General features: G+C 50.2%; 1 protein-coding gene across 1 annotated transcript in view; it reads right to left on the reverse strand.

The window, feature by feature from the left end:
- The window catches only part of TMEM132D (transmembrane protein 132D), a gene marked incomplete at both ends in the record, with an annotated part of 481,494 nt that overhangs the window by 62,834 nt on the left and 395,116 nt on the right, over positions 1 to 23,544 (reverse strand). Inside the window, one exon of the mRNA XM_081288230.1 lies at positions 1,367 to 1,510. Coding sequence (XP_081144356.1) covers positions 1,367 to 1,510 — 144 coding nt within the window. The remainder of the gene's footprint in view (positions 1 to 1,366; positions 1,511 to 23,544) is intronic.

Consider the following 23,544-nt stretch of genomic DNA (forward strand, 5'->3'; position numbering starts at 1 on the left):
AGCGGGGAGGAGATCTGAGCTGAGGAGCATCGTGACGGATTTGCACTTTGCACCCTGGCTGCTGCATTCACAGTGGCTGTGGAGAGGACACAGGTGGGCAAGGAAGGCCCAGGAGGCCAGCAAGGAGGCTATCACCTTGATCTAGGGGAGATGTGGTGCCCTGGACTGGGGAAGGAGGATTGGATCCTAGATGTATTTTAAAGCATGAGCAACAGGACTTGCTGAGGGATTGAACATGAGAGAAAGAGAAATCGAGGATGAACCAGGATATTGGCCAGAGCATCTGGAAGGAGCTACCACCTCTCGACGAGAAGAAGATTCGGGAACATGTGGGTGGGAGTGGTGGATCATGGTCTTGCTTTTTCCTACACCCTTGACTTCTTGCCGAGCTTGTAACGACAGGATTGTGCCTCTGGTTTTGTGGTCCTAACATCTAGCCAGGGCCCAGCACCTGGTGTGGACTCAGCTTGCGTTTGCCGACTGCTTTCTAGGGGGGACAGGGGCTCCCTCCCTGGCCGCCCCCTGCCATGCAGAGAGGTGAGGTTCCTTCCATTCAGAGGAGCGGGGCTGCCTACTGTGGGGCTGCTGGTGGGGGCCTGGCTCCCTGTGCTTTGGGGTGCTCACTCCAAGGAGGTGCTACTGCTTTGGTCAGCCAGCTGGGCTCTGGACTGGGCAGTGGTAGCTCCACAAATCCATTTTCCTCTGCTGCCTGGAAGCCTGCTACAAGGTTCCCGGCAGAGCCAGACTGAGTCCCCCACCTCATCCATCTCCCTGTGCCTTTATCTTGAATCACTTGTGCATTTAATTTAAAAAGAGAAAGGAGGCTGCGAGGAAGGAAGGGATCAATGGAATTTAAAGGAGGGGTGAGTGCCGTCCCTCCCCATCTCTCACTCTCTCGGGTAGATACTTGTGGGTTGGGCAGGGAACCAGGAACAGAGGGAGTTCCTCATCTCCCTTGGCCAGTGTTGCAAACCAGAGCTGGGCGAAATTGCGGACTTACATCTCCATTGACTTCACACAAATGCTCAGCTGTAAGATCATTCTGGGCTGAGGGCCATCAGTCCAGCCCCTGGGCTCCTCCTTCCTGCCCCTTGCAGCCCTGATGCAGCCACCAAGAGGGCAGTGGTCCCTACATCCCACCACCACACCCCCAGGGGCTGGGAAGAGGCCCAAAGCACTTGGAAAACAGAAAGGGTCAGGAGGGAGCCTGGCCCAGAGGTGACCTCCAGGGCAGCCTTGATCCTGCTCCGTGTGGGGCCGGGGAGGATCCCCAATGTGAGGGGCAGGATTCCCAGAGGTGATGGGAGGGCCAGCGCTGTCAGGCCCCAGCGGGTGGGCCAAGCTGCTGGGACAGGGGGCAACTCGCCTTGAGCACGTCTTCATCGGACGACCTGCACTCCACGGACTCCAGCAGCCCCGTCACGGTGCCGTCCTCCTCCACGGAGACCACCTTCACGGGGACGGCCACCGTCTTCCCAGTGAGGATGGCTGTGTTGAGGATCTCCGCCTCCTGGAAGAGGAAACACAGAGTCGTCACCCTGGGTCCCGCGTGACCCAGCCCTCACCTGTGCTTGCGGCCACTGACCAGCCCTCCACCCAAGTTCAGCACTCCTGTTGTGGCACCAGCCCAGGGCCGAGGTGGCCAAGGGACCATTTCTGTCCTCCCCTGGATTTCTGCAGGGAGGACATGGCAGGGAAGGAGTGTGGAGCCAGTCAAGTTAACAGGGCAAACACTTCTCAAATCTCACCAGGCACCAGGTTTCCATGCTTTACAAAGGCCCACCCTGCAATTATCCCAGCGTCCTGTTTTATAACTAGCACAGAGAAGTTTTGTAACTTGCCCCAAACCACACAGCTAGAGAATAATGAAGGTGGAATTTGAACCCAGGAATTTGGGCTCCTGAATGGATGCATTAGAGAGCCCATTACATATGTCTGAACTTGAACACAGAGGTTCCGACTTGAGCTCTCCACTATCAGCCAGAGGCAAGGCGAGGGGGTCCGGAGCCTAGAGACTGATGCCACCTCACACACACAGGAGTCTGACACTCTGGCTTCCTTCACTTTCTGCAGTTCTCCACACTTGGGGTCCTGGCCTCTGTCATGGCTGCAGGGACACCCCCACAGGGACACACACCCTCACGTGGGCGTGCGTTTTGTCCCTGAGCTCTCCCTTCAGGGTGAGCCATGCTCAGGGCTGCCCACTGCCCAGCTGCTTGCTTTCAGAGCTGGAACACCGAGACCTCTCCCCCGGTGCAGCCTGCCCGCTGCTGTCCAACTCCAAGGCGTTGGGTCCCCTTGTCTCTCCAGGAGGCTGGGCTCCCGGGTGGTGGTCTCTGTTCCCACAGGGGGCCTGAGTGCCCAGGGCTCTCCTAGGGCTCCAAGGTGAGCACTTGGCCTTCCCCTCCTCGTGGCCTGTGGATGCCCCAGGCCCTGGGGCGTCCATCTCCACCTCCCTCCCCAAGACCAGGGAGTACACTCCCACCTTCTCTCACACACAGATCCAGGACCCAATGTTCCCCAAATCTCTGTGCTGCCACCACCTCCAAGCCCTTCCTCCGACGTCAGTCCCAGCTCAACGGTATCCCCAAGTGGCCTCCACCAACACACACACACAGCTGCTCTCCTGTGACTCTGCATCTGCCTGGCCCTTGTACAGTGGCCGCAGAATGTCAGCATGTAGTGTGGGCTGGCCAGGGAGCCCCAAGGGGTTAGGGCTGACCTTCTTCAAGGCTATCTGGTTAGTCTGCCCCTGCTCTAGGCAGAGCTGCAGAGGCTGGGCCTGCAGAGTCCCGGGCATCCCGTCTCCCGTGAACCCGAGAGCCTGTGGGGAGCAGCCTGCAGGTTGAATGGCACATCACACGGGGCTGACATCACAGCGCCCTTCTGTCGACTTTCTGTTTCTTTTGATTTTAACTGTAAGAGACTGGGCTCCAACTGGAGCACTCCTGAGTTTCAGAGACGGCCTCAGCTGAATATGCGTAGGCCCCCTGGCCCCTGGCCCCTGGCCCCCTGGCCCCCTGGCCCCAGGCCCCCTGGCCCCGTCCAACACCACACTTTCTGCTTCCCCTCCTGAGTTCCCAGTGTGATTTTATTTTATTTTGGGTAAAACCTGTAAAAAATGATGGGCAAACTCCAAATATAATGCTCCTTTCTGCTGCCTCTGGGAGGGGAAAGCCCCCTGTACTTTTTCCACTCCAAGGGGACAGAGTGGAAGAAGCTGGGGCTCTGGCCAGCTGACTTTGTGTCCCTGCCAACACTGGGCACACCCTGAACCCAGGAGATAGGAGTGTAGATCCTACAGCACACACTCCATCCTTCCTGCCCACAAGCCGCCATGCTCCGGGTCACTGCAGGGCTGTCTGTGTGCCCCGTGGCATTTCTGGGTCTCTGGCAACACCACAACATGACTCTGGGCTCCTGAGAGGCTGTAGAACAGCATAGGAGGGATGGGGTGCATCCCTGAGGTGGGTCTGGGCCTCACAGAGAAGCCATGTGCACTTTTCTCGAGTCTAACACAGCATTGTCTAGCACAGAGAAACAGCACCTCTCCCAATTTTGCTGGGGTAACGATGGCCCATGTCTAGTGTGGTCCCCTGGAAACAGATCCTAGGAAGAGGCCCCAGAGCAATTCATCTGAGGGGTTCGGGGAACTTCAGGAGCGGGTGGTGGGGATGTAGGAAGCAGAGGCAGCCAATTTACCACTGGCCAGGTGCTCAGTCCTGCAGTCCTGCAGAGAGTGACGTACATCATGAAATATGTTACTTTCTCTGTGTATATAAATGAACGCACCTTTCGATGCACTGAGGTCTAATAGAATTCCCTGGCAGGTAAATGTTATAAAATACTCTCCTAGGAGCACTTCTACTGCGGCTGTTTACTGGGGAGCCGAGGTATCGATTCACCAACTCCAGGAGCGACTTGGGGATGGCCGCCTGCGCCCAGCCTGCTGTGTGAGGGTGAAGCCCACGGCTCCTGTTTCAGATAACACCGCAGATGGAGGGTGACTCTCAGGATGGGGAGGAGCTCTCTGCCCTGATGGGGGGTGGGGAGCGCCCAGCGCACCACAGACTCTGCTTCCACACAGGGTGGAGCAGCTCATCACACAGCTGTCTGGCAGAGAGGAACCGAGTCAGAGCGTCGGCCCGTTTTGTGTTAATTTCCTCGTGTGTCTGGTGTCCTGGCTCTCCACGTCAAGTACCAGCACTGTCATTTATGCATATTCCCCCGTAAAACTAATTTTAAACAGAGCAGAGGGCTGGGGTTGTGGCTCAGTTGTACAGCACTCGCCTAGCATGCATGAGGCAATGGGTTTGATCCTCCACACCATATAGAAATAAAATAAAGATATTGTGTCCACCTAAAATTAAAAAAAAGCAATATTAAAAAAATATATCTTCCTTAAAAAAAAGAGAAGAGAAAAAGCATGGAGAGAGAGAAGCACATTGGAGGGACGTCTTCAGTCCTGGAGAGCTTGCTGTTCATGCTCTGCAGCTTGGGTGTCCAGTGCTCCAAGGCCCAGGAGCTGAAGGCTTGGCTCTCAGGGTGGTGCTATTGGGAGGTAGTGGGCTTTAAGAGGCAGGGCCTGGAGGGAGTCTTTAGGCCATTGGGGGTGTGTCCTGGAAGGATGTGTCCCGGAACCCTGGCTCCTTCCTCTTCCTCTTTTTGCTTCCTGGTTGTGAGATGAGCAGGGCTTTGCTCCTTCATGTGATTCACCAAGATGTGTTGCCTCCCCACAGGCCCGGAGAAGCAGGGTCAACTCCTCGTAGACTGGAACCTCCAAACCTGGGAAGCAAAGTGGACCTTTCCTCTTCACGTGTTGATGCCCTGGGGTGTTTTGTTATAGTGACGGAAAGTGACTGACATAGTGCAGAGATGGCTAGCTGCTGGGTAGTGGCCATTCTGCTCACTTCCTGCCTGACACCTTTGCAGGAAGATGCCCAGACATGACTTTCAGCAGCCTCTGCCTGTGACATGGTTCTGGCTTATGAGACATAAAGGAAGTCCCTTGGTGAGCTGCCAGAAACAGAAAGAAACCCAGCTGGCTCTGGAGGTTGTCTTCCCTGCTGCTATGCACTGGCACAGGGCGGACTGGTGACAGGCTGGTGACAGCCACAGGTGACAGGGTGGGGGAGCCCAGGTCCAGTGCAGGGTAGAGGTGAGACTAGGCGCCTGTCTTGGGACTTTCTGGCTGTGAGTCCCTGCTCTGACACAGCCACTGGATGACACTGGGCGAGGGACCCTCTTGGTGCCTAAGCCCTGCAGCTCTAACATGAGGACAATGACAGTCTGCCTCGTAGGCTTGCCCCAGGAGTTAGCATGAGAATGGTACCTGGCACTGTCCCAAAGTTTGACACATAAATCAACGTGAATGATGACCATGTGGGTGGACCACAAAGCTCATGTGCACTTGGACCTTGGAAGTTGACCTTGAATGGACAGAGGGTCCTTGTGGATCAAATCGGTCAAGAGGAGCTCCTACTGCATCGGCGAGGGTCTGACCCAACAACTTAGATAGGAAACACAAGAGGCCACTCGTGGATGGAGGGCGGCCGAGGTTTGGGGCTGTAGTTGAGGAAGGTCAAGGACTGTCCACAACCAGTGGAAGCTGGAGGAGGCAGAAAGGAGCTCCCGAGGTGTCAGAGGGGGCAAAGCCTTGAAGATACCTTGATTTCCAGCCTCTGTCCTCTAGTCCTGCCATGGGGACATTTCTGCTAAGCCACCAAGCTGGGGAGCTTCGTTATGATGACCCTTGGGAAACTGAGGCAGAGGGCCCCGGGTGCAGGAACCTGGGAACGGGATGCCTTGTCACATGACTTGACCTATTTCCCACGGGCTCTGCAGACTCCAGGTCTTCCCATTGTCACCGCTGCTTTGTGCTTCAGTGACCTACAGACACTCAACAGTCTCCCACCTCTAGCCGCAGTGACCAAAAAAAGGAAGCTGTCCTTGGTCCCCACCAGGCCTGGCTCATGTGAACAAATCGGGTCACCTCACTCTTCCTACTAAGAAAGCGGCCAGAGGATTTTCTTCCTTCCTTTCCTCTCTTTCTTCTGGCCTCCAGTGTCACCACAGCTATTCTGAAGGTGGCCTGCCATTTTGAGCCTGGGCTCTGAATTGACCTGTACATGTTAGTGTAGAAAATAAGGTCTCAAAAATGAACAAAAGAGCAGTTGTTCCTCCAGAGGTCACCTTCGAGCACCCCGCTAAGGGTGGGCAAGCATTCCCCGGAGCCAGTGAGAGGGTGCATGGCCGCTGCCCTTCTTCCTGGCCACGTGGGGAGCCTGGCCCAGCCCACAGCCGCCTCCTGAGCCTGAGCTGCACGTTCTCATCACCCAAGTCTGCAGAGACAAAACTGAGAATGGGCGCTTTGAGGAGATGGACCTCAAGTGACCTGGCATAGGTAACTGTGCTCGGAGGAGGTACGCCAAGGGGCGTTTTCCAGAGGGGGTGCTGGAGAGCCCCTGGAGAGTGGGGTCAGCCCTGAACAAGCGGAACTTTAGTTCTGAATTGAGAAGAATTTCCCCGCAACTTATTTTGGCATGTTTTAAGGAGAGCAGTGCTTCTTAGAGAGAGAAAGCCTATGGATGTTGCTTCGGGAAACTTCCCTCTCCTTGCATAAGGCCTGCTGGGACACTGGCCGAGCGCTAGGCAGGCGTGTGGGACCCTCTCCCTATGAGTTTCGCTCCAGGGTAGTGGAGCAGAGTGGACAGTGGGAGCATCTCCTTTGGCCCCCAGCAGTCTGCAGATACCCTGGGACCCACTCTGGCTCTTCCTGGTCTCTGCCTTCCTGGGCCTGCTGGTCGGCTCCCTCCCTCATTCCCTGGAGCGCCCACCCGCATCCTTCCAATAAGCACCTTTTTCAGAAACTTAACGGGACTCGCTTTCTTTGGCTTGCAAAGTACCCTAATTAGTGAAGCTGACCTGGAGTGTAATTGGATGAAGGCGAGTGGTTGGTGAGGTTCCCTCCAAGCTCTCATTGAGATGCAGACGTTGTACTCCTTAACCATGTTCAATCTCAGTTCTTGCTTAACAATTATCAGTCTCATTGTTGAACTTGCAAATTGAATGTTGCCTTTGTTTGAATTCCTGGGACCAGGGCTGTGAAGCAGTGAGTCCATGTGCAGGGGACCGGGGAGGGAGTGAGCAGTGGGGACTAGGGCAGGGGGAAGGCCAGGGCCAGGGTGTGTGTCACAGTGGCCCCCGCAGGCTCCATTCTGCAGAGGTTTCACCTCCCAGAACCGTCTGACCAATGCTTCAGCTTCTACTCCTGAGCTGTGGGTCCCCAGGTCTGTAAGTGCCACACTTAGGCACAACTTCCAGTATGCCAGGGAAGTCCAGGAGCACGTGTGGATGGTTATGTGGAGTGACCTGAGGTGGGGATAGGTCTTCACTCACAGGAGTGTCCAGCAGGAAGGAGGCTGAGGGGGTTGACAGACCAGAGACCTGGGCTCCAGAAACATGATGCCATCTACCGTGCAGACAGACACATTCCCCAGGACAGCAAGGCATTGGGCAAGCGTGTTTTGGAAAAGAAACCCACCTGGGAACTCTCATTTGCATGCTGGCATGTGGCTGGCATTTAGAGGAATCACACAGCAGGGCTCAGAAGCAAAGCTCTCCTTGCTGCCTGAAGCCGGGAGGGCTGGCCAGCTCTCCTGAGGAGCCCACACCTCCTGTTTCAGGGAATCAGGAGGAACGTGCTGGTGCTGACCCTGCAGGCCTCAGAGGTGGGCTGCACTCTCCCTGACCCAGGCCCACGATGTCCACCTGATGCTGTCTGGGAAGCCAGACTATAGGCTTTGGGGACACAGTTGAGATCTGACTATGCTTTGAAGCTTTTTGATTTTCTTCTGATGCTTTGGCAACCTCTTCCTGCTTTCTTATGAAAACAAACACAAAAGAAATAACAAATAAACAGTAAATAAAACATGCCTCTGTTTCTCTCCATGTTTGCCCACCCTTCAAAAGGTCTTGGAAGCAGCGTGGAATTTCAGGACATGCAGGATTGAAGGATCTAGTTGCAGACTACAGAATCCACTCTGGCTTGTTTCAGCAGAAAGAGATATATCAGGGAAAACCCACGGGGCTGAGGACACAGATTCCAGCCAAGGCCCATGTTGGAACCACAGAGCGGGCCTGCTGTGGACCTGCTGAGTCTGTCAGACCTGCAGAGCTTACGGATCAGACCGATGGTTCTAGAACCTCATTGTCTCTCTGGCGCCTGAGCCAGGAAAGCGCAGGCTTCCCTGGGTGGAAGCTAAATACGGCGCAGGTGAATCCAGTGGACGGGGTCAGCCACCGTGCCACACCTTCACGGCTTCCACTCCTTCTCAGGGAAAATGGAGCAAAGTGGATTCTGGAACTTTCCCAGGAAAGAGGAGCTTTGTGCAGTGGGGGCTGTCGTGAGGAATCCTGGGCAGTGGCCAACAGTAGTTTCCCTCCACACATATGCTTCTGCCTGGGGTTAAGTACAGAAAGCCATGTTCTTTTAAGTCTATTAATTCTCTGACATCAAAATTGCATAATATTGGAATTATTCACCCTCTACGCTCAACCCTACCTCCCAACACCATGAAGCCATGGAAACATAAGAGTTTTTGTCCGCAGAAGAATAAACTCTAGGACACTAAATATGACAGGGACACAAAAGTGAGAACTTAGGTTTCTTGGGAAAATAAATATGCTACTTGGCTTAAGAAAGTTGCCTAGATCATACAAGAAAGGGTTTTCTCCTCCTATCATGGATAAATTATTCACAGATCCTATACTAAAATAAAAAACTAAAACAAAAAGCAGCATGTGATATGACAGCTACTGAAGTTCAGAAGCGAAGTCTGGCCACAACCCTGGCCCCCTGAGGGTACCAGGAAGGGAGGCCAGCTCTTGGTGACCTCCTGCAAATATGCCACTCAGCCCTCCATGCTTCCCAGGTCTATGCAGTCAGGTAGAGTCAGGTGGCTCTTGTAGCCAATAAAATGTGGGGGTTGTGTTGTTTCTTCTGGGTTGAGGCCGTAAAGCTTTCCCACTCAATTGCCCCTCCAGTCTCAATAGCGCCCCCCTGGTGACTGAGAAACCTGGTTGGTCGAGGTGGGGCAAGATGGCCCCATTAGCCTGGGTACCTGAGTCACCATGTGGAGGGCACTCCCCATGGGCCGGCCTAGGGCGGGCGGCAGGAGCACCAGTACAGCGTCTCTCATCACATGTCAACGTGGCGGGGAGATTCTTGTCACGGCCACGTGAGTGAACACACCTCAATGAGCACATGACCCTGTCCAGCTTTAGAAAGACACACGTGCAGTGAACTCTTATGACCCCCCCCCCCCCCAGCCTGGCTTGATTGCTCAGGTACCTCCACGTGCTGGGTGGCTGGCCCTTCTGGTTGGCTACCCTGACTTCCTGTAACGAGCGTGTCTGGAGACCTGGCGTCCCCTGGTGTCCCCTGGCGTCCCCTGCAGGGCCTTCACTCACCATGGTGCTTTCTCAGGTCTTTCAGTTCATTTCCCAACAGAGGTCAATGACCTAATAGCAGAGTGACGCACCTGCCACCTGCTCTTGCCCTGAGTGTCTGGCCACGTGCTGTTTCTCCACTCTCCCGCTGTGCAGAGGCTGCCCGATGAGTTGGTGGACAGCACACTGGACAGAGGCACTGGTGGCCGACCAGGGAAATCTCCACCTCTGAGCAATCTCGCCACACCGCCATAAACACCCTGGGCACCTCTTTTGACAAACGGAAACCACGGGGCAGTTTGGCCCCTGTGTCCCATGCAGAAGTGTGCACGGCTCTGCTGCTTAAAGTCCATCAGCACCTGGGCCTAGTGGCCTACAGCAGGGGCAGCAGCTGCCTTTCACAGTCACACTGGAATCACAAAATAAGCTCCTCCCACCTGAGGGAAGCCACCAGACCTCACCCCTGGCAGGGTCAGTTTACGCACCTTCCACATGGGCTGGCTGCTCCTGCCCCCGGAGTACACCCATGGGGCTTTTCTGTCCTTTTAAAAAATGAAAAAATGCAAATGTAACGGTGTCACCAAGGTTGCCTGTGCTTGTTGCTGAAACACTACATTTGCCAAGGAGTCTCCACAAGAGGCCACAGAGGGCAGCCTTTCCCCAGGCCCATTCTCCATCCCTCGGTCACCCTCTTGGGCTCTCCTGGCATGAGGGTTGCATCCAGCTCTGTGAACACTTTAGCACCTCTGGTGTGGGGGGGCCTTCCCTGATGCCTCCGATTTCCTCTCCTTACTCAACATGCGTGTTCTGGGTTAGCTTCCTCTGCTGGTTATATTCACAATTTCAAGGAAACACTTCTAATCAGGAGACCATGTCACCAGAAAGACAAATGCTACATGGCCTCATGGACACGTGGGGTCTAATGAAGAACTCCCAGCAGGAAGGAGAAGGCGGCTGTGGGTGCTGGAGGCTGGGAGATGGGGGATTTGGGTCAAAGGGCCCAAACTTGTAGCAGTGAGATGGAAGTTCCAGGAATCTAGTGAGCAGGCTGGGGGTGTAGTTAGTAAGAATGTCCGAAACAGACTGCATGCTAGAACCTTGTAAAGAGAGTAGATCTTAGATGCTCTCACTTCTAAAATACATGAGGTGATGTGCGTGTTAATTAGCGTGATAGTGGCAATCATTTCACTGTATAATCAAAACACCACGTTGGACACTTTAAATAAAATCTCTATTTGTCAATTATACCTCAATAAAACTGGGGGGAGGAGATAACATCTTGATCCCTGAGAAGCCAGAGTGCCTGCCTCTCAGGGGTGCCTGGGAGCCCAGCCTAGTGAGCGTGAGCCCTAGAGGCACACACGCTAGTGAAGTCAGCCGGGCCAAAGGGCGTCTCACTCTCATCCTGAGAGTAGGTGACACCCAGCACGCCCAGTCTGTGTCAGCCTGCAGGCTCTGGCTGCAGCACCTGCCTTCAGCCCCCAGCTTTAACCCCTCCTGGCCACAGGATTTCGCAATCCCTGCCTCTCAGTGTCCTGGTCTGGGAAGCAGGTTTCAAACAGTGTCTGGCCTGCGAATCTCCTGCTGGGAGGTGGGGAGCTGAGCCCCAAGGCCTGGTGAGAGCATTGGCATTGGTGATTTTTCAGTAGGGTTGGGTATTATTAGTAGTATCATAATACAGGCAGTGACTTATATGGATTCAATCTGTTCTTGGCTAGAGGAAGAGGCAGGAGGGGAGAGAAGGAGGCAGGGAGAGGGAGAGATGGGGAGCAACTGCAGCGCCCTCTCTGGACTCACGGAGGCACAGCCCAGGCCCTGGAGCTCCCAGCATGAGCACCCTGCTGCAGGAGAACACCCCTGGGGTTGTGGACACGCCCACCCCACACACTGTGCCCCCAGCACAGGCAACAAGGGCACCCCGTGTGGGATTCAGGAGCACGGATCCTCCACACCAGAGGGAAGATCGGAGTCTGGAGCCTCAGACTGTGTTCACAGCTGGCCTGAGGGACTTTCAAGGGTGATGTTGACTGCGTGTTAGGTAGGCATCAAGAGCTCGCAATGGAACCCAATCTCTGCAGAGGACTGGGCTCTGCTGTCCTGTACGGTAAGCACTAGTTTCAGAGGCAGTGGGAGCTCCTGGAAAAAACAGCTACAGGAAAACTAAGCAGGAGCTCCTGGCCACCTCCACGTCCTGCAGATCCACCTCAGGTCTGTCTCTGGACAGAGCCACGGGGACCCAGGTGGGCAGGGGGACTGCAACATTCTCATAAGATTTGCCTGTGATGATGACCTGTGTCAAGGGATCCAACTCTATCCTCACCCTAGGCCTGGAGGTGGTGACAGTCACCTGGTGGGCAGGATGGCATCCAGATCCACAGTGGGCAGTTTCAGCTCCAGCAACCGCTGACTTTAGAACAGGGTGCCCATATCTTAATTCCTCCAGAGGAGCCGAGAATCACTGTTTCAGGGGGAGTTGCTGACTTGACCTTTGGCCTGCCTTTCATGAGAGCCCAGGGAAGGCTGAACAGAGAACTTCATGGGTCTGGCTGGCCTCTGGGGGTCAGCTAGCCAGTCTCCCTGGGAGCCGAGGCTCCTCTGTCCCTCAGTCGGGGTGGGGGGGGGCAGTGAACTTTCGCCTGGTCGTCTGCGCTCGGCAAGAGGAGTATTTTCCCAGGACCCAGCCCTTCCTCTGGCTCACCGTCAGCCTCTGCTCTCTGGGAATAAGGTTTCTTTATCCTGTGCTGCTCGAGGAAATCTCAGTGTCACAAAAGCACGTCTTGGTTTTGCATAACTAATTTCAAATCTTACTTAGCATCTAGCATCAGAATTAAGAAGCTAAATGACAGCTGTTTAATTAACTCCTTAAGCTGATTAGATGGCATTACTGAAATCCCCTCAAGAAGGAATCTTGAGCTGCGGGGGAGCCCGCCTGCTGCTTCTGCTTGGATTTTAGAAAGATGCTCCACTGCTAGGCCACACCCTCCAGAGGGCCTTGAGGACAGGGCAGTGTGGCCTCTTGTTTATTGCATTAGCTGGGAGGAAGTTGCAAAGTGGTAATGAGAAGAACTTTAGTTCTGCGAGGAAGACAGGCTGGGCTTAGCCAAGCCCATGGCACCGAGGGGCCTCCTCAAGAGGCTCTGCATTGTGTACACAAATCCCAGCATGGCGTATTGTATCAGGAAAGGGGCTTGGATTAATCTTTGCCCCCCCACATAATGGTTGCATAGCTTCCTTCCCACTAATAAGACAAAGGCACATTAAGGAGTGTAAGACTTTAAGCCAATTTCATCCTTGAGATTTCTGTTTTCAATTGGAATTTCCAAAGAGGAGGGGAAATCTCGATATTTGCCTCATCTTAAATGTGAGGCTGAGGCTGGCTAGACATCCCGAGAGAGCTGTGCTGTAGAAAGCACAGGGGGATGGGGTTTCTTCCCTGTTAGTCTTCAGGCAGCTGCATGGGGCGTGGGAATGTCAAAAAGGAAGGCGTGGTGAATTCCCAGAGACTGCACCAGAGGCCATGATTTCAGAAACCCAACATAACTTTAGTTTTTAGCCGGTGTTTCCAGGGGCGGAGGTGAGCTAAGTGACACCCACAGATTTGGGGGCTGATTTTGTGTGCTAAAAACTTCAGCTTTACACTCAAAATGTAGAGGGTTTCTGTTCTTGGTCTCTTTGGGGGACAGCTTTATTGAGATGGTTCATATCTTATACAATTCACTCATGTAAAATATGTGGTCCATTAGTTTTTAACATGTTCAGATACCTACAGCCTCACCCCAGTTAATTATAGAGACTTTCCCCACCTTTTTATCTTGTAAAGAAATTCAGAAGCTTGGGGCCACGTGGCACCCAACAGCCTCCGTCCCAGATGGCCACTGGTCACATGTCCGCACCTTGTGTGCCCTGCATCCTGCCATTCGGGGGCCTCTGTGCCTGGCTTGCTTCATGCTGCACAGGGCACCAGCTTCAGGTGTGCCCAGTCTGTATGGGTGCCTCTTTCCTTCATGGGGCACGGTGATCCTCCCGGCTGGACTCGAGTGCCTTCCATGGAGGGAACGGCTTCTTCCTGTGCTGATGAAATCGGAGTTTATAACCCAAGCAACTGAGCTACAGACTGAACATAGCCCATGGATATGTCTTGCTTGGAATAAACGGATTCAATTCTTCTTCAGTGGATCACCACATTTAAAAACTAGGAAATGGGCAAAAACCTAGGTTCCTGGTTTGTTTTTGGAGAAGCATTCTAGGGCCGGAGTCAGTTGGGGGCGCAGCAGTCTTTCTGCACTGCTTGGAGGTCCAGTCCCCTCTGAATGGAGGGCGGAGTCCAGATTCTGCAGGAGTTTTCTGGTGTAGAGGCTTCTGGATTGGTGGCACCTAGGATGAGCAGCAAGCAAACTGTCTGATACCGACGGCTAAAGTCCAGAGGAATCGCTGAGGCCCGGGGTTAGCTTGTCTTGCAACCTTGGTTTCTCAAAGCAGGGTGCACTGCATGTGCTGGAAGCTCTCAATCTAGAGGGTTGCCGGCTTCGCTGAGAAGCCTGAGGATCCGACAGGATGCACCGGGAGCTGGGCACACATTACAGACTGACAACCGCGGGTGTCCTCCACGCTGCTCCAGAGAAACTTCTTCATTCACAGCCTCCCAGCAGCCGCGCTGGGAGATGTGACACGAATGTTTAACCAGGTCTGTTGATAGACCTCGTCTGATGGCATGAAGTGCTACTCTTTGAAACTAGGTGAAGTTTTGCCTGTAGCCTTTAACTAAATGGGCTCTGATCCCTCGTCTATCCCTACAGAAAGATGCATGTCAAATTGTCAAAGGCGGCAGAATTCTCCGTGGGTGGAGAGAAGCCTATCAGCTTCACGGTACATGAAACTAAGGAATTAATTCAATTGATACGGAAGGGACTGAGAAAATTAATAAACATCAAAGGGCTGCCCCGGACCCGTGGAAGTAAACGGGTGGTCCTCCAAGAGGGTTTCCTGTAGAGTCTCTGTCCTTTTCTGACCTGTGACTCCCAGGGGTGTCAGCAAGACCCTCCAGGGGGGTCGGCCATCCCTGCACTGATGGGTGGGCTGGCTGAGCCTCGTCTGGAAGTCCTTTCCAGAGTGGCCTGAACACACCCCTCACCTGACAAGCCTTCACTGTTTTCCTTAGGCTAATGTAAAGATGAACTGAATGTCCTTGGCCCACACTAATGGGAAGAGGATGGGTGCCACGAGGATCACTCTGGGAGGCAAAGCGAGATCACTCTGGGTTTTTAAGCTGGTCACAGTCACCCATGCACTGATCAGGCCTGAGATGCTGACCAAGGGTCACCTTCCCAGTCTCCAGCAGGGGTGGCCTTTGGGAGGAACAAGCTTATTTTTTGCTACTCCCCAGCCTTGACCATCACGTTGCTCCATTCCCATTGCCATAGGCCCTCTGAAGACACCAGGTGGCCTGAAGGCCCTAAGGAAGACGGGGCCCCTCTCTAATGTGAAGCTCTGTTGTCAGTGGACAGGAGCTCTGGCCCCCCTGTAACCTGCCAAGCAAACACCCTGACAGTGAGCTAGATCCCCAGCTGTTTTTATTTTATTTTGAGAATGGGTCTCACTAAGTTGCCCAGGCTGGCCTCAAAGTTGTAGTCCTCTAGCCTCAGCCTCCTGAGTGGCTTGGGATCACAGGAGTGAGCCACCCGTGCCCAGCTTCAAGACACATCCCACACCCGGTCTTCTGTCTGTGTGCCTGGCTGAGAAGATGGTACTGATAGCCAGCTGGTTGCTCAGGCCCACACCAGGAGCCGTGCTGTTCATCCTGCCTCGTCCTTCAGTACTCCCAAGTGCTCTGGTCTGCATGGTGAGCCTGCTGCTCCCTGTACCCAGTGTACACACCAGCAAGCAGGCCCCAGGATGTGCAGCCGGGGCTGTGAGAGAGCCTGGAATCCTCCACCACGTCAGCATGCGCCGTGGTATTTGGCACTCTCAGGAGCACCCATTTCTCCTATTAATTTGCTGCTCACCTGGACACCAAAACACCATCCAGAAGGCAAGTCTTTCCTGGTGTCCAGCACCAAGCCCAGGACTGAGCTGGGAGGCCCACGCAGAGCTCCTGGCCCGCCAGGCCTTCGCACACCTCTCATTCTGCTCCAGGCTGTCCAAGCCAGTGCCAGTCCATGCTGAGGTCCTTCTTACTCAGTTTCCATCTTCAACAGATCCTTTGCATTATGCTTATTTTCTCATTGAGATTTTGGTCCTTGTTGGAAGCTAAATATAGTGGGTGGGTCCTGGAAGCTAGCTCTAGGTCTTCACATCTCTCTGCTGGAACTGGGGGGTTTTGTCACACTTACAAAGCTGGAGATGACATGACGGCCACGGTTTACAAGGCCAGACTTCACGTCCTTTCCAAGTAAGGACAGGGGCTATTTGTCACTTGCTGGGAGACCCTCTTCTCCTGATTTGTGTCCCATCCTTATTTGTTTGTTTATTTTACTTAATTAAATCAGACTTTGGCAGGAGCATTGCAGCCACGTGCAACCACAGAGGCAGCAGCCACGGGATAGTTCAGTTGGTGGCAGATGAGTGGCAATGAGCCCAAGGTCACAGTTCAGTCCCCCCTGGTTGCATGTTGCTCAGATTGAGCAGGCTGAGTTGGGGACCCTAGCTCCTTCCAACAGCCTAATAATCACCTAAGAAAGCATGGACATTGCAGAGCTGAATGATGCTTGTCTTTGAGGTCCTGGACCCCTGCGGAGTGATTCTCAAGCCAGACTGGGACTCCGGCTCACATGGAGGTATGACACCACGTCAATGCCCTTGTTCAGACCCAGTGTGGCAGAACCTATGGGAAGGGGGACGCGGGCATCGGTAGTTTGTTATATCTCGGTGCAGTTCTGGAAGCTCTTACATCCTATCTCTTTATGGGCTGCATTGAGTTATAACATACACTTCCTGGTATGTTGGAGACTCAGAAAGTAGCAGGGTGGCAAAAGCGAAGTGGACTTCAGAAACCCACACCGTTAATGTGTCCTGATGGATCCTATTTCTGAGCGTCAGAGAATTCAAATTAAAAAAGGAAAGTCCATAGATTTTACAAATCACATTATTGGAGTGAGCATCCTCGGCAAAACAGAAAGAAAATCTCACTGGATGTAAAAGTATGATATCACTTTCAAATCAGATCTCTTAATAAGGATTGCAAAGATTTTTTTTTCTCTGCCACGGAATCGAATATGTGCAGAAAGAGAGGTTTTGAAGTGTAGAACTCCTGGAAGTGACAGGACATGACTTTAGGAGCTGAATCAGCTGGAGGACTTATAGACAGGTTTGCAGGACGGGGTGCGGCTCCATGGTAGAGCACTGGCCCAGCCTGCAAAGGGCCTTGGGGGAAAAGAACTGCAGAAAAATAAGAAATAAACAGCACGACTTCTATCCTGCAGTGCAGGAAGGGTGCTCAGAAACCAAAGAATGGAAATTAAAGTAAGGGAGCGGGCATGTGGAATGTGCTACTTGGTCATTTGCAAACCCAGTGTGGGTTGAAAGGGTGGAAGCTGAGAAGCCATTATGGAGAGACGTGACCCGTCTTGTCACATATTCTTAGAGCAACATGCAAGTCAGGGCTGCCCAACCTTTCTCCTGAGGCTCTGCAGCAACTACTAAAAAGTTAATCTTTTCAGACTGGTTCCAGGAGAATTTATGTTAATGCCCGCTCTGTGCTCCAGAAAATAAATCTGGACTTGACTTTGGCTTTCAAATCTTGTGCCTCCCCAAAGTTGTATTTCTCCAAAATCTGACTTATGATGACCTGCAGACTTGTTCTCACCAGCCCCCAATACAGTACCAAGATATATATATATATATATATATATATATATATATATATATATATATATTTTTTTTTTTTTTTGGTGAACATCTTTCCCCAAATAAAGTGCATTTCCTACTTTGTCTAAATCTCTTTAAAATATTATAAGCACACAGAATCATAAATCCATAAAGAAGACCAACAATAATGACATGCATGTTAATTGGGTAGATTTTTACAAACTGATAGAAATGTAAGTACTATCATTGTGGAGACCATAGTGATGGTTATTCACAAAGGCAATCTAAGCGAGTGAAATCCATTATCTTAAAAGTATTTCGATAAGGATAAATCTATGCAAAAAGGAATATGTATCTCATATGCAGTTGTTAAACTCCATTAAACATACTTAATAATTAGTTGGCCAAGGAATCTCATCAGATGTACATTAAATGTGTATTTAAGCCATATTTGAGATACTTCATTAAGAGCAGCAGGGTGAGCTTTATGGCCTAATTTTAATAAAAATTCCAATCAACTAAAAACTTGAATTTATGTCACTCTCCTCCATCTTTGAGAAGAGACTGGAGAATTGTCCTCCCACCCCAAAAAGACCAGCCCCTGCGTGTTATGCATTTCATGACTGCTTTATTTAGGGTTTTATTTACATGCAATAAGTTCACCCATTTATAATGTATAGCTCAATGAGATTTGTTAAATTCATATAATTGGGAAAATATCACCAGTGCCCAGTTTTAGAATATGCCCTCACCCCACAGAGCCGCCCTCAGATGCAACTGAGGCTTCTGCACTCCAGTTTTTCATTTTCTGAAAATTTCAATCTATGTGATCGTACAATATATAGCCTTTTATGACAGTCTGCTTCCCTGAGCATAATGGTTTTGAGAGTGACCTCTGTTGTATCAGTAGTCTTTTATTTGCTGAGCAATATTTCATTTGTGGATATATCACGATTTGATTTTGCATTCAATCTCTTAAAAGACATTGGGTTGTTTCATTTGGGGCTATTTTAAGCCATGTTGATTTGAATGCTCGTCTATGTGGCTTTGTATGGATTTACATCTCCACTTCTTTCAGAGAGTGAAATTGCTGGGTCCTATGGATGTTGGTGGAACTTTCAGTCCCATCAGCTGTGAGGCATGGAGGTGCATCTGGAATGATTCTTTGGCTCAAGATTGCCTTGAGTATCTGGGGTCTTTGTGGTTCCACATGAATTCTAGGATTACTTTGAATATTCCTATGAAAAGACCATTGAAATTTTGTTAATGATTGCATTGAATCTGTAGATGCCTGTGGGCATTATGGACATTTTAACAATGCTAACGGCTTCGATCCATGAACATGGGCTACCTTTGCATTTATTTGTGTCACCTTCAATTCTTTTATCAGTGCCTTAGATTTCACAGTGCGCGATTTTTTACCTGGTTAAGTTTATTCCAAAATATTTTACTGGTTTTCATGCTATGGTAAATAAGATTGTTTTCCTTCTTAATTTTTGAGATTTTTCATAGTTTGTTTATAGAAATGCAACTGATTTTTGTATATTGGTTTCTATCCTGTGATATTAGTGAATTTATTACTTCTAGCTATCTTTTGGTGGCGTCTTTAGAGTTTTCATATATAGAGTTATGTTATTTGCAAACAGAGACAATTTTACTTCTTTCTTTTTGTTTTGGATGTGAGTTTGTGTCCTGTCTTATTCCTTATCTCAGAGGAAAACTTTTAGCTTGCCACAATTGAGTATGTGCTTAGTTGTGGATTTAGTTTGCTGGTCTTAGGTTTGCCACCCCCCCCACACACACACACACATGCACACACACACGTTTGTAAAATAAAACCAATCTGCTTAAAGTGCATAATTTAAAAGTTATAAGTCTGTACCTGTATATAACCATCAGTATGATCAGTATACTAAACACATTCATTGATTTTAAAATTTTCCTGTGACCCTGGGTAATTTAACATTTCGTATTTCCCTGCTGATCTTCTCTCAGTCATCATAGTCTGCATTTTCTAGATATTTATATACAGAGAATAATTTATGATTCTCTGTTTCTGGATGCTTTATTTTTAACATAATTGTTTTGAAACTCCACCATCTTTTTGTGCATATCAATACTTCATTCCTTTTTATTGCTGGGTAGTATTCTATTTGGAGAACCAGCCTTGCATCCCTGAGTTGATTCTCACTTGATCATGGTGAATACCTTTTAACCTGTTATTGGACTCTGTTTAAGAGGATTTTGTGGAGGATTTTTGCATCCAGGTTCATCAAGGTCATTGATTTAAAAATGTATTTTTAATTAAATACATATAGCATAGAACTCACCATATTAATCTTTTAATGTACAGCTTCCTTTTCCCTTTCTTTCTAATTCCTGGTGACCAGCATTCTACCTTCTGCTGTCATCATTTTAACTATGCTAGGCCCTTTGTGTAAGTGGAAATGTGCATCGGTGTGTGTGTGTAAGAGAGAGAGAGAGAGAGAGAGAGAAGGAGGAACTTATTTCCTGTAGCATAAGATCTACTTCATGTACCTGAGTCCATCCATATTGAAGTGTTATCCACATTTCCTTTTTTTTTTTTTTTGAAGGCCAGACACTATTCCACTTTATGCATTTACCACATTTTGCTCATCCACTCACCTGTTGATAGACACTTGGGTTGCTTCCACCTTCTGGCTGATTTGCTTGATATTCCTATGGATAGAAGTATCTTGAAGACCTTGTTTTAGCTCTTGGATAAGCAGCCAGGAATGGGCTGCTGGATCATGAGCCACTCTGTCTTCATTACTTGATGAACCCCCACACGGCTTTCCAGAGCCGCCACTCAATCCTCCATTCCCACCAAGGTCACGCTTTCTCCAGTTTCTCCGCATCCTTGCCAGCACTTCTCAAACTTTTCTGTTTCCATGGGGCCACTGAGACGGGTGTAGAGGGACATTCTTGTGGTTGTAGTTTGTGCTTCCCCAGTGATCAGTGAAGTTGAGTATCTTGTTACCGACTTCCTGGCTGTATTTCAGCTCTTTCTTGGGACAATGCCTATCCAATTTCTTTGCCCATTTTTAAAATTGATTTTTTTTATAGTTGAGTGGTAATTATAGGAGTTGTTTATATATTTTGGATATTGATACAGGCTTGGTTAATTTTATGTCTCTAAGAAATTCTTGCCAAATTCAATGCCATGAAGCTTTTCTCCTGTTTTCTTCTAAGTCTTGTATAGTCTTAGATCCTATTTAGATCCTTAAACCACATCAACTTTCATCTGCATATGGCATAATATGATGGTCCAATTCCATTCTTTAGCATATAAATACCTGGTTTTTACAATGACGTTTGTTTATACAATATTTTTTATTTTTTTTCAATTTTATATTTGTTTTCTTAGAGTAAATCCTCCTTCCTGCTCTTAAGTAGAAGTCTAGATCTTTCTGGGGAATTCTCTCAGTGAAAATGCCTTCCTACAACTATACCAGGTCTATAGACTAGTAAAAGGCTAGTTCCAAACCTGTTTTTGTTGGCTTGATTATTGTGTGTTTTAACATAAGGCATAAAGTTTGAGGTCAGAGGTTGCACAGTTGTTTATGGGGGTACAATTCACCATAGTCACGTTGTTGACATCCTAGGTGCTTGTCAATAGATGAATGAGTAAGGAAAATGTGAGACACACACACACACACACACACACACACACACACACACACACAGAGCGGAGTTTTATTTAACCATAAAGAAGAATGAACTTCTGTTATTTGCAGGAAAACTGTGCAGCTGGGGAGCACTGTTAAGTGAAATAAGCCCAACTCAGAAAACTATGGCTGAGCCCTGTGTTTTGTTTCATGTGTGGAAAGCTAGAGAGGACAAGGGAATTAAAAGTGCTGGGCTTTCATGAAATAGAAGGGAGACTAGTAGAGTAGAGGCAGGAAACCCGGCAGAGGGAGGAGAGGATGTACCAGGAAAACAAAACTGGCCAAGTTATGCTATGTGCACGTATGAATGTGTCACAATGAATTCCTTCACTATCTATGACCATAATGCACCCAATAAAACTCAATTTAAAAAGCGGAGGCAAGGTTAGTGAACTCAGCACGTCTTTAGGAACCAGTTGCTGTTCTTCTTGATCTCTGTCCTCTTCAATATCTCACTCAACTTCTGGGCCCCATGGTCACAAGATGGCTGCTGGGGTTCCTGATGCTTATCTTCGCAGAGCCACACAAAAAAATGGAAACTCCAGGGATATCTCCTCCTTCAACCTGACCTTGGTTGAGAGGAAATCATCCTATGATGGCACCATTGTGTACATTACAACGTGTGCCCCTCCACATAGACACAGTGTCCACAGGGCCAGTAGAGTTGGGCAGGACCTGCACCTCTTTGTACGCTCAGATACTTCCTAATTTCCTCTTCCTGGAGGAGGCAGCCTCCTAACAGGACTCCCTCCAGACCTCACCACCATATGTGGCTGTCCAGGACCTTTCCCAGGAGTTTCCAAAATTCCTGCTGAAGTCCCATTAGTCAGGAGAGGGTCAAAGTCCCAGCTCCCTCTGCAACACGCCAAGGACAGACAGGATGACAACCGGGCAGGCCCCAGCTCTTGCCATCACTCGAGCAGAGTTGACCAAATGTCTCTGCTTACCCTGTACCCAGTGTGGACCCAGGAAGAAAATCCGAATCCAGGGTCAGGCCCCAGGGGCCCCTGTTTCAGAGTAGTCCCAGCTGGTTCTTAGGTGCCACCTGGCTCAGGCGCTGGCTCTCTAACCGGAGAAGCCCCTGGATTTCAGACCTGGCCACACACTGGAGCCCCCTGAGGAACCCAATGACTACTGGGCCTTCTGTTCCGTCTGCTGATTCTGATGGCGGTGGTCCGGGGGCCCCTGGACACTGGCATCTTAGGACTCTCTGGGTGATTGTAAAATGCAGCTGGGTTGGGTAGGACCTGGCTGCGGTCAAGCTGCGCTCCCACAGGGAGAGTCAAGCCCAACCCCAAGGCCTGACTGTGACCTTCCTCCGAACAGCCTCTGTGCAGAGGTCAGCCAGTTAAGATCCTAATCCAGTGACCGGTGTCCTTGTCAAGACACAGAGACTTGGAGACAGACAGAGACAGGGTGAATGTTGTACAACCGCAGCGGCAAAGAGTCGAGAGGTCCCTTCATGCCTGGGACTGCTGGCTGGGAAAAGGCAAAGAAATACCAGTCCCCAGAGGTTTGGGGATCAGAGCCAGGTCCTGCTGGCACCTTGGTTTTAGACATTACTTCTGGAAATGCAAGAGGAAAAACAATGTGTTGTTTCAAGCCATCCAGGTTTGTAGGGATTTGCTACAGCCCCCCTCAGATATGGATGCCTTGGGCTCAGGACAGTTGTGATGTTAGTCCCTGGGTCTGGGCCTAGATTTTTCTGCCAAAGCAGTCTTCCCTTAGCAAAGCAAGTCAATCTAAGGGCTGTCAAGTTGTCAGTCATTGACATTTGCCTCCAAGACCAAATAGAGCGCCATTTTCTTGCTTTAGGGATAAAAGATGAACCTGGTTGATGGCAGACCATTTAGGAAATTTGTGTAAACATAAAGAAGAAGCAGAGTTGAGCAGGGATCCCAGTACACAGACACAACCACGGTTAAAATTGCACTCGGCATACTCTGGGTCTTTTACACCTGTGTGTGTGTGTTTGATGGATAAACTGACTCCCTGCTTTCCTTCTGGGTCACCATGGATACCTCCCACTTCCCATCCTAGTGATAATTGAAGTTTGTGCAGTGCTAGTCCTGAGTTGCCGTAAATTGGTTTGAATTCCCCCCCGGGGGGCAAGAGTTATGATACAGGCAGTGACACTACTTCAAAGGCAGACTGAGTGGCTGGAACGCAGTTGAGTTCTCAGAACTCAGTAGAATGAATAAGAAATTCAGAATTGGCCCCAAAGCTAATGTGTCAACTCAGACCAGATATTGTTCCCAGACTCTAATACCACGCAGCCGAAGCATGAGGGGGTTCGTAGGGTCAGCTTGCAGGATGATTTCTTTGTGTGTGTGTGCGACTTAAAAACCCTCAAAAAGCTTTGTGATTTGGAATACAAAATCCACCTGTGTCATTGTTATCTTTTCACAGATATTTTCCCTGCCAACCACGACTCTTCAAGTTCAAGGTGCTGCAACGTGTTTACCTTTGCCCATGCTGCGCGGTTCTAAGGTAGTCGATATACCTGCCCGTCCAAGGGGGTGATGGTCTGCAGCCAGTTGGGCCCATCTATTTTGCTTTCATTTTTTGTCTTGGAGAAAGACAACACCTTCTACCCACGAGT

This window comes from Spermophilus citellus (genome assembly GCF_964194105.1).
Source record: "Spermophilus citellus genome assembly, chromosome: 3".
Taxonomy (NCBI): domain Eukaryota; kingdom Metazoa; phylum Chordata; class Mammalia; order Rodentia; family Sciuridae; genus Spermophilus; species Spermophilus citellus.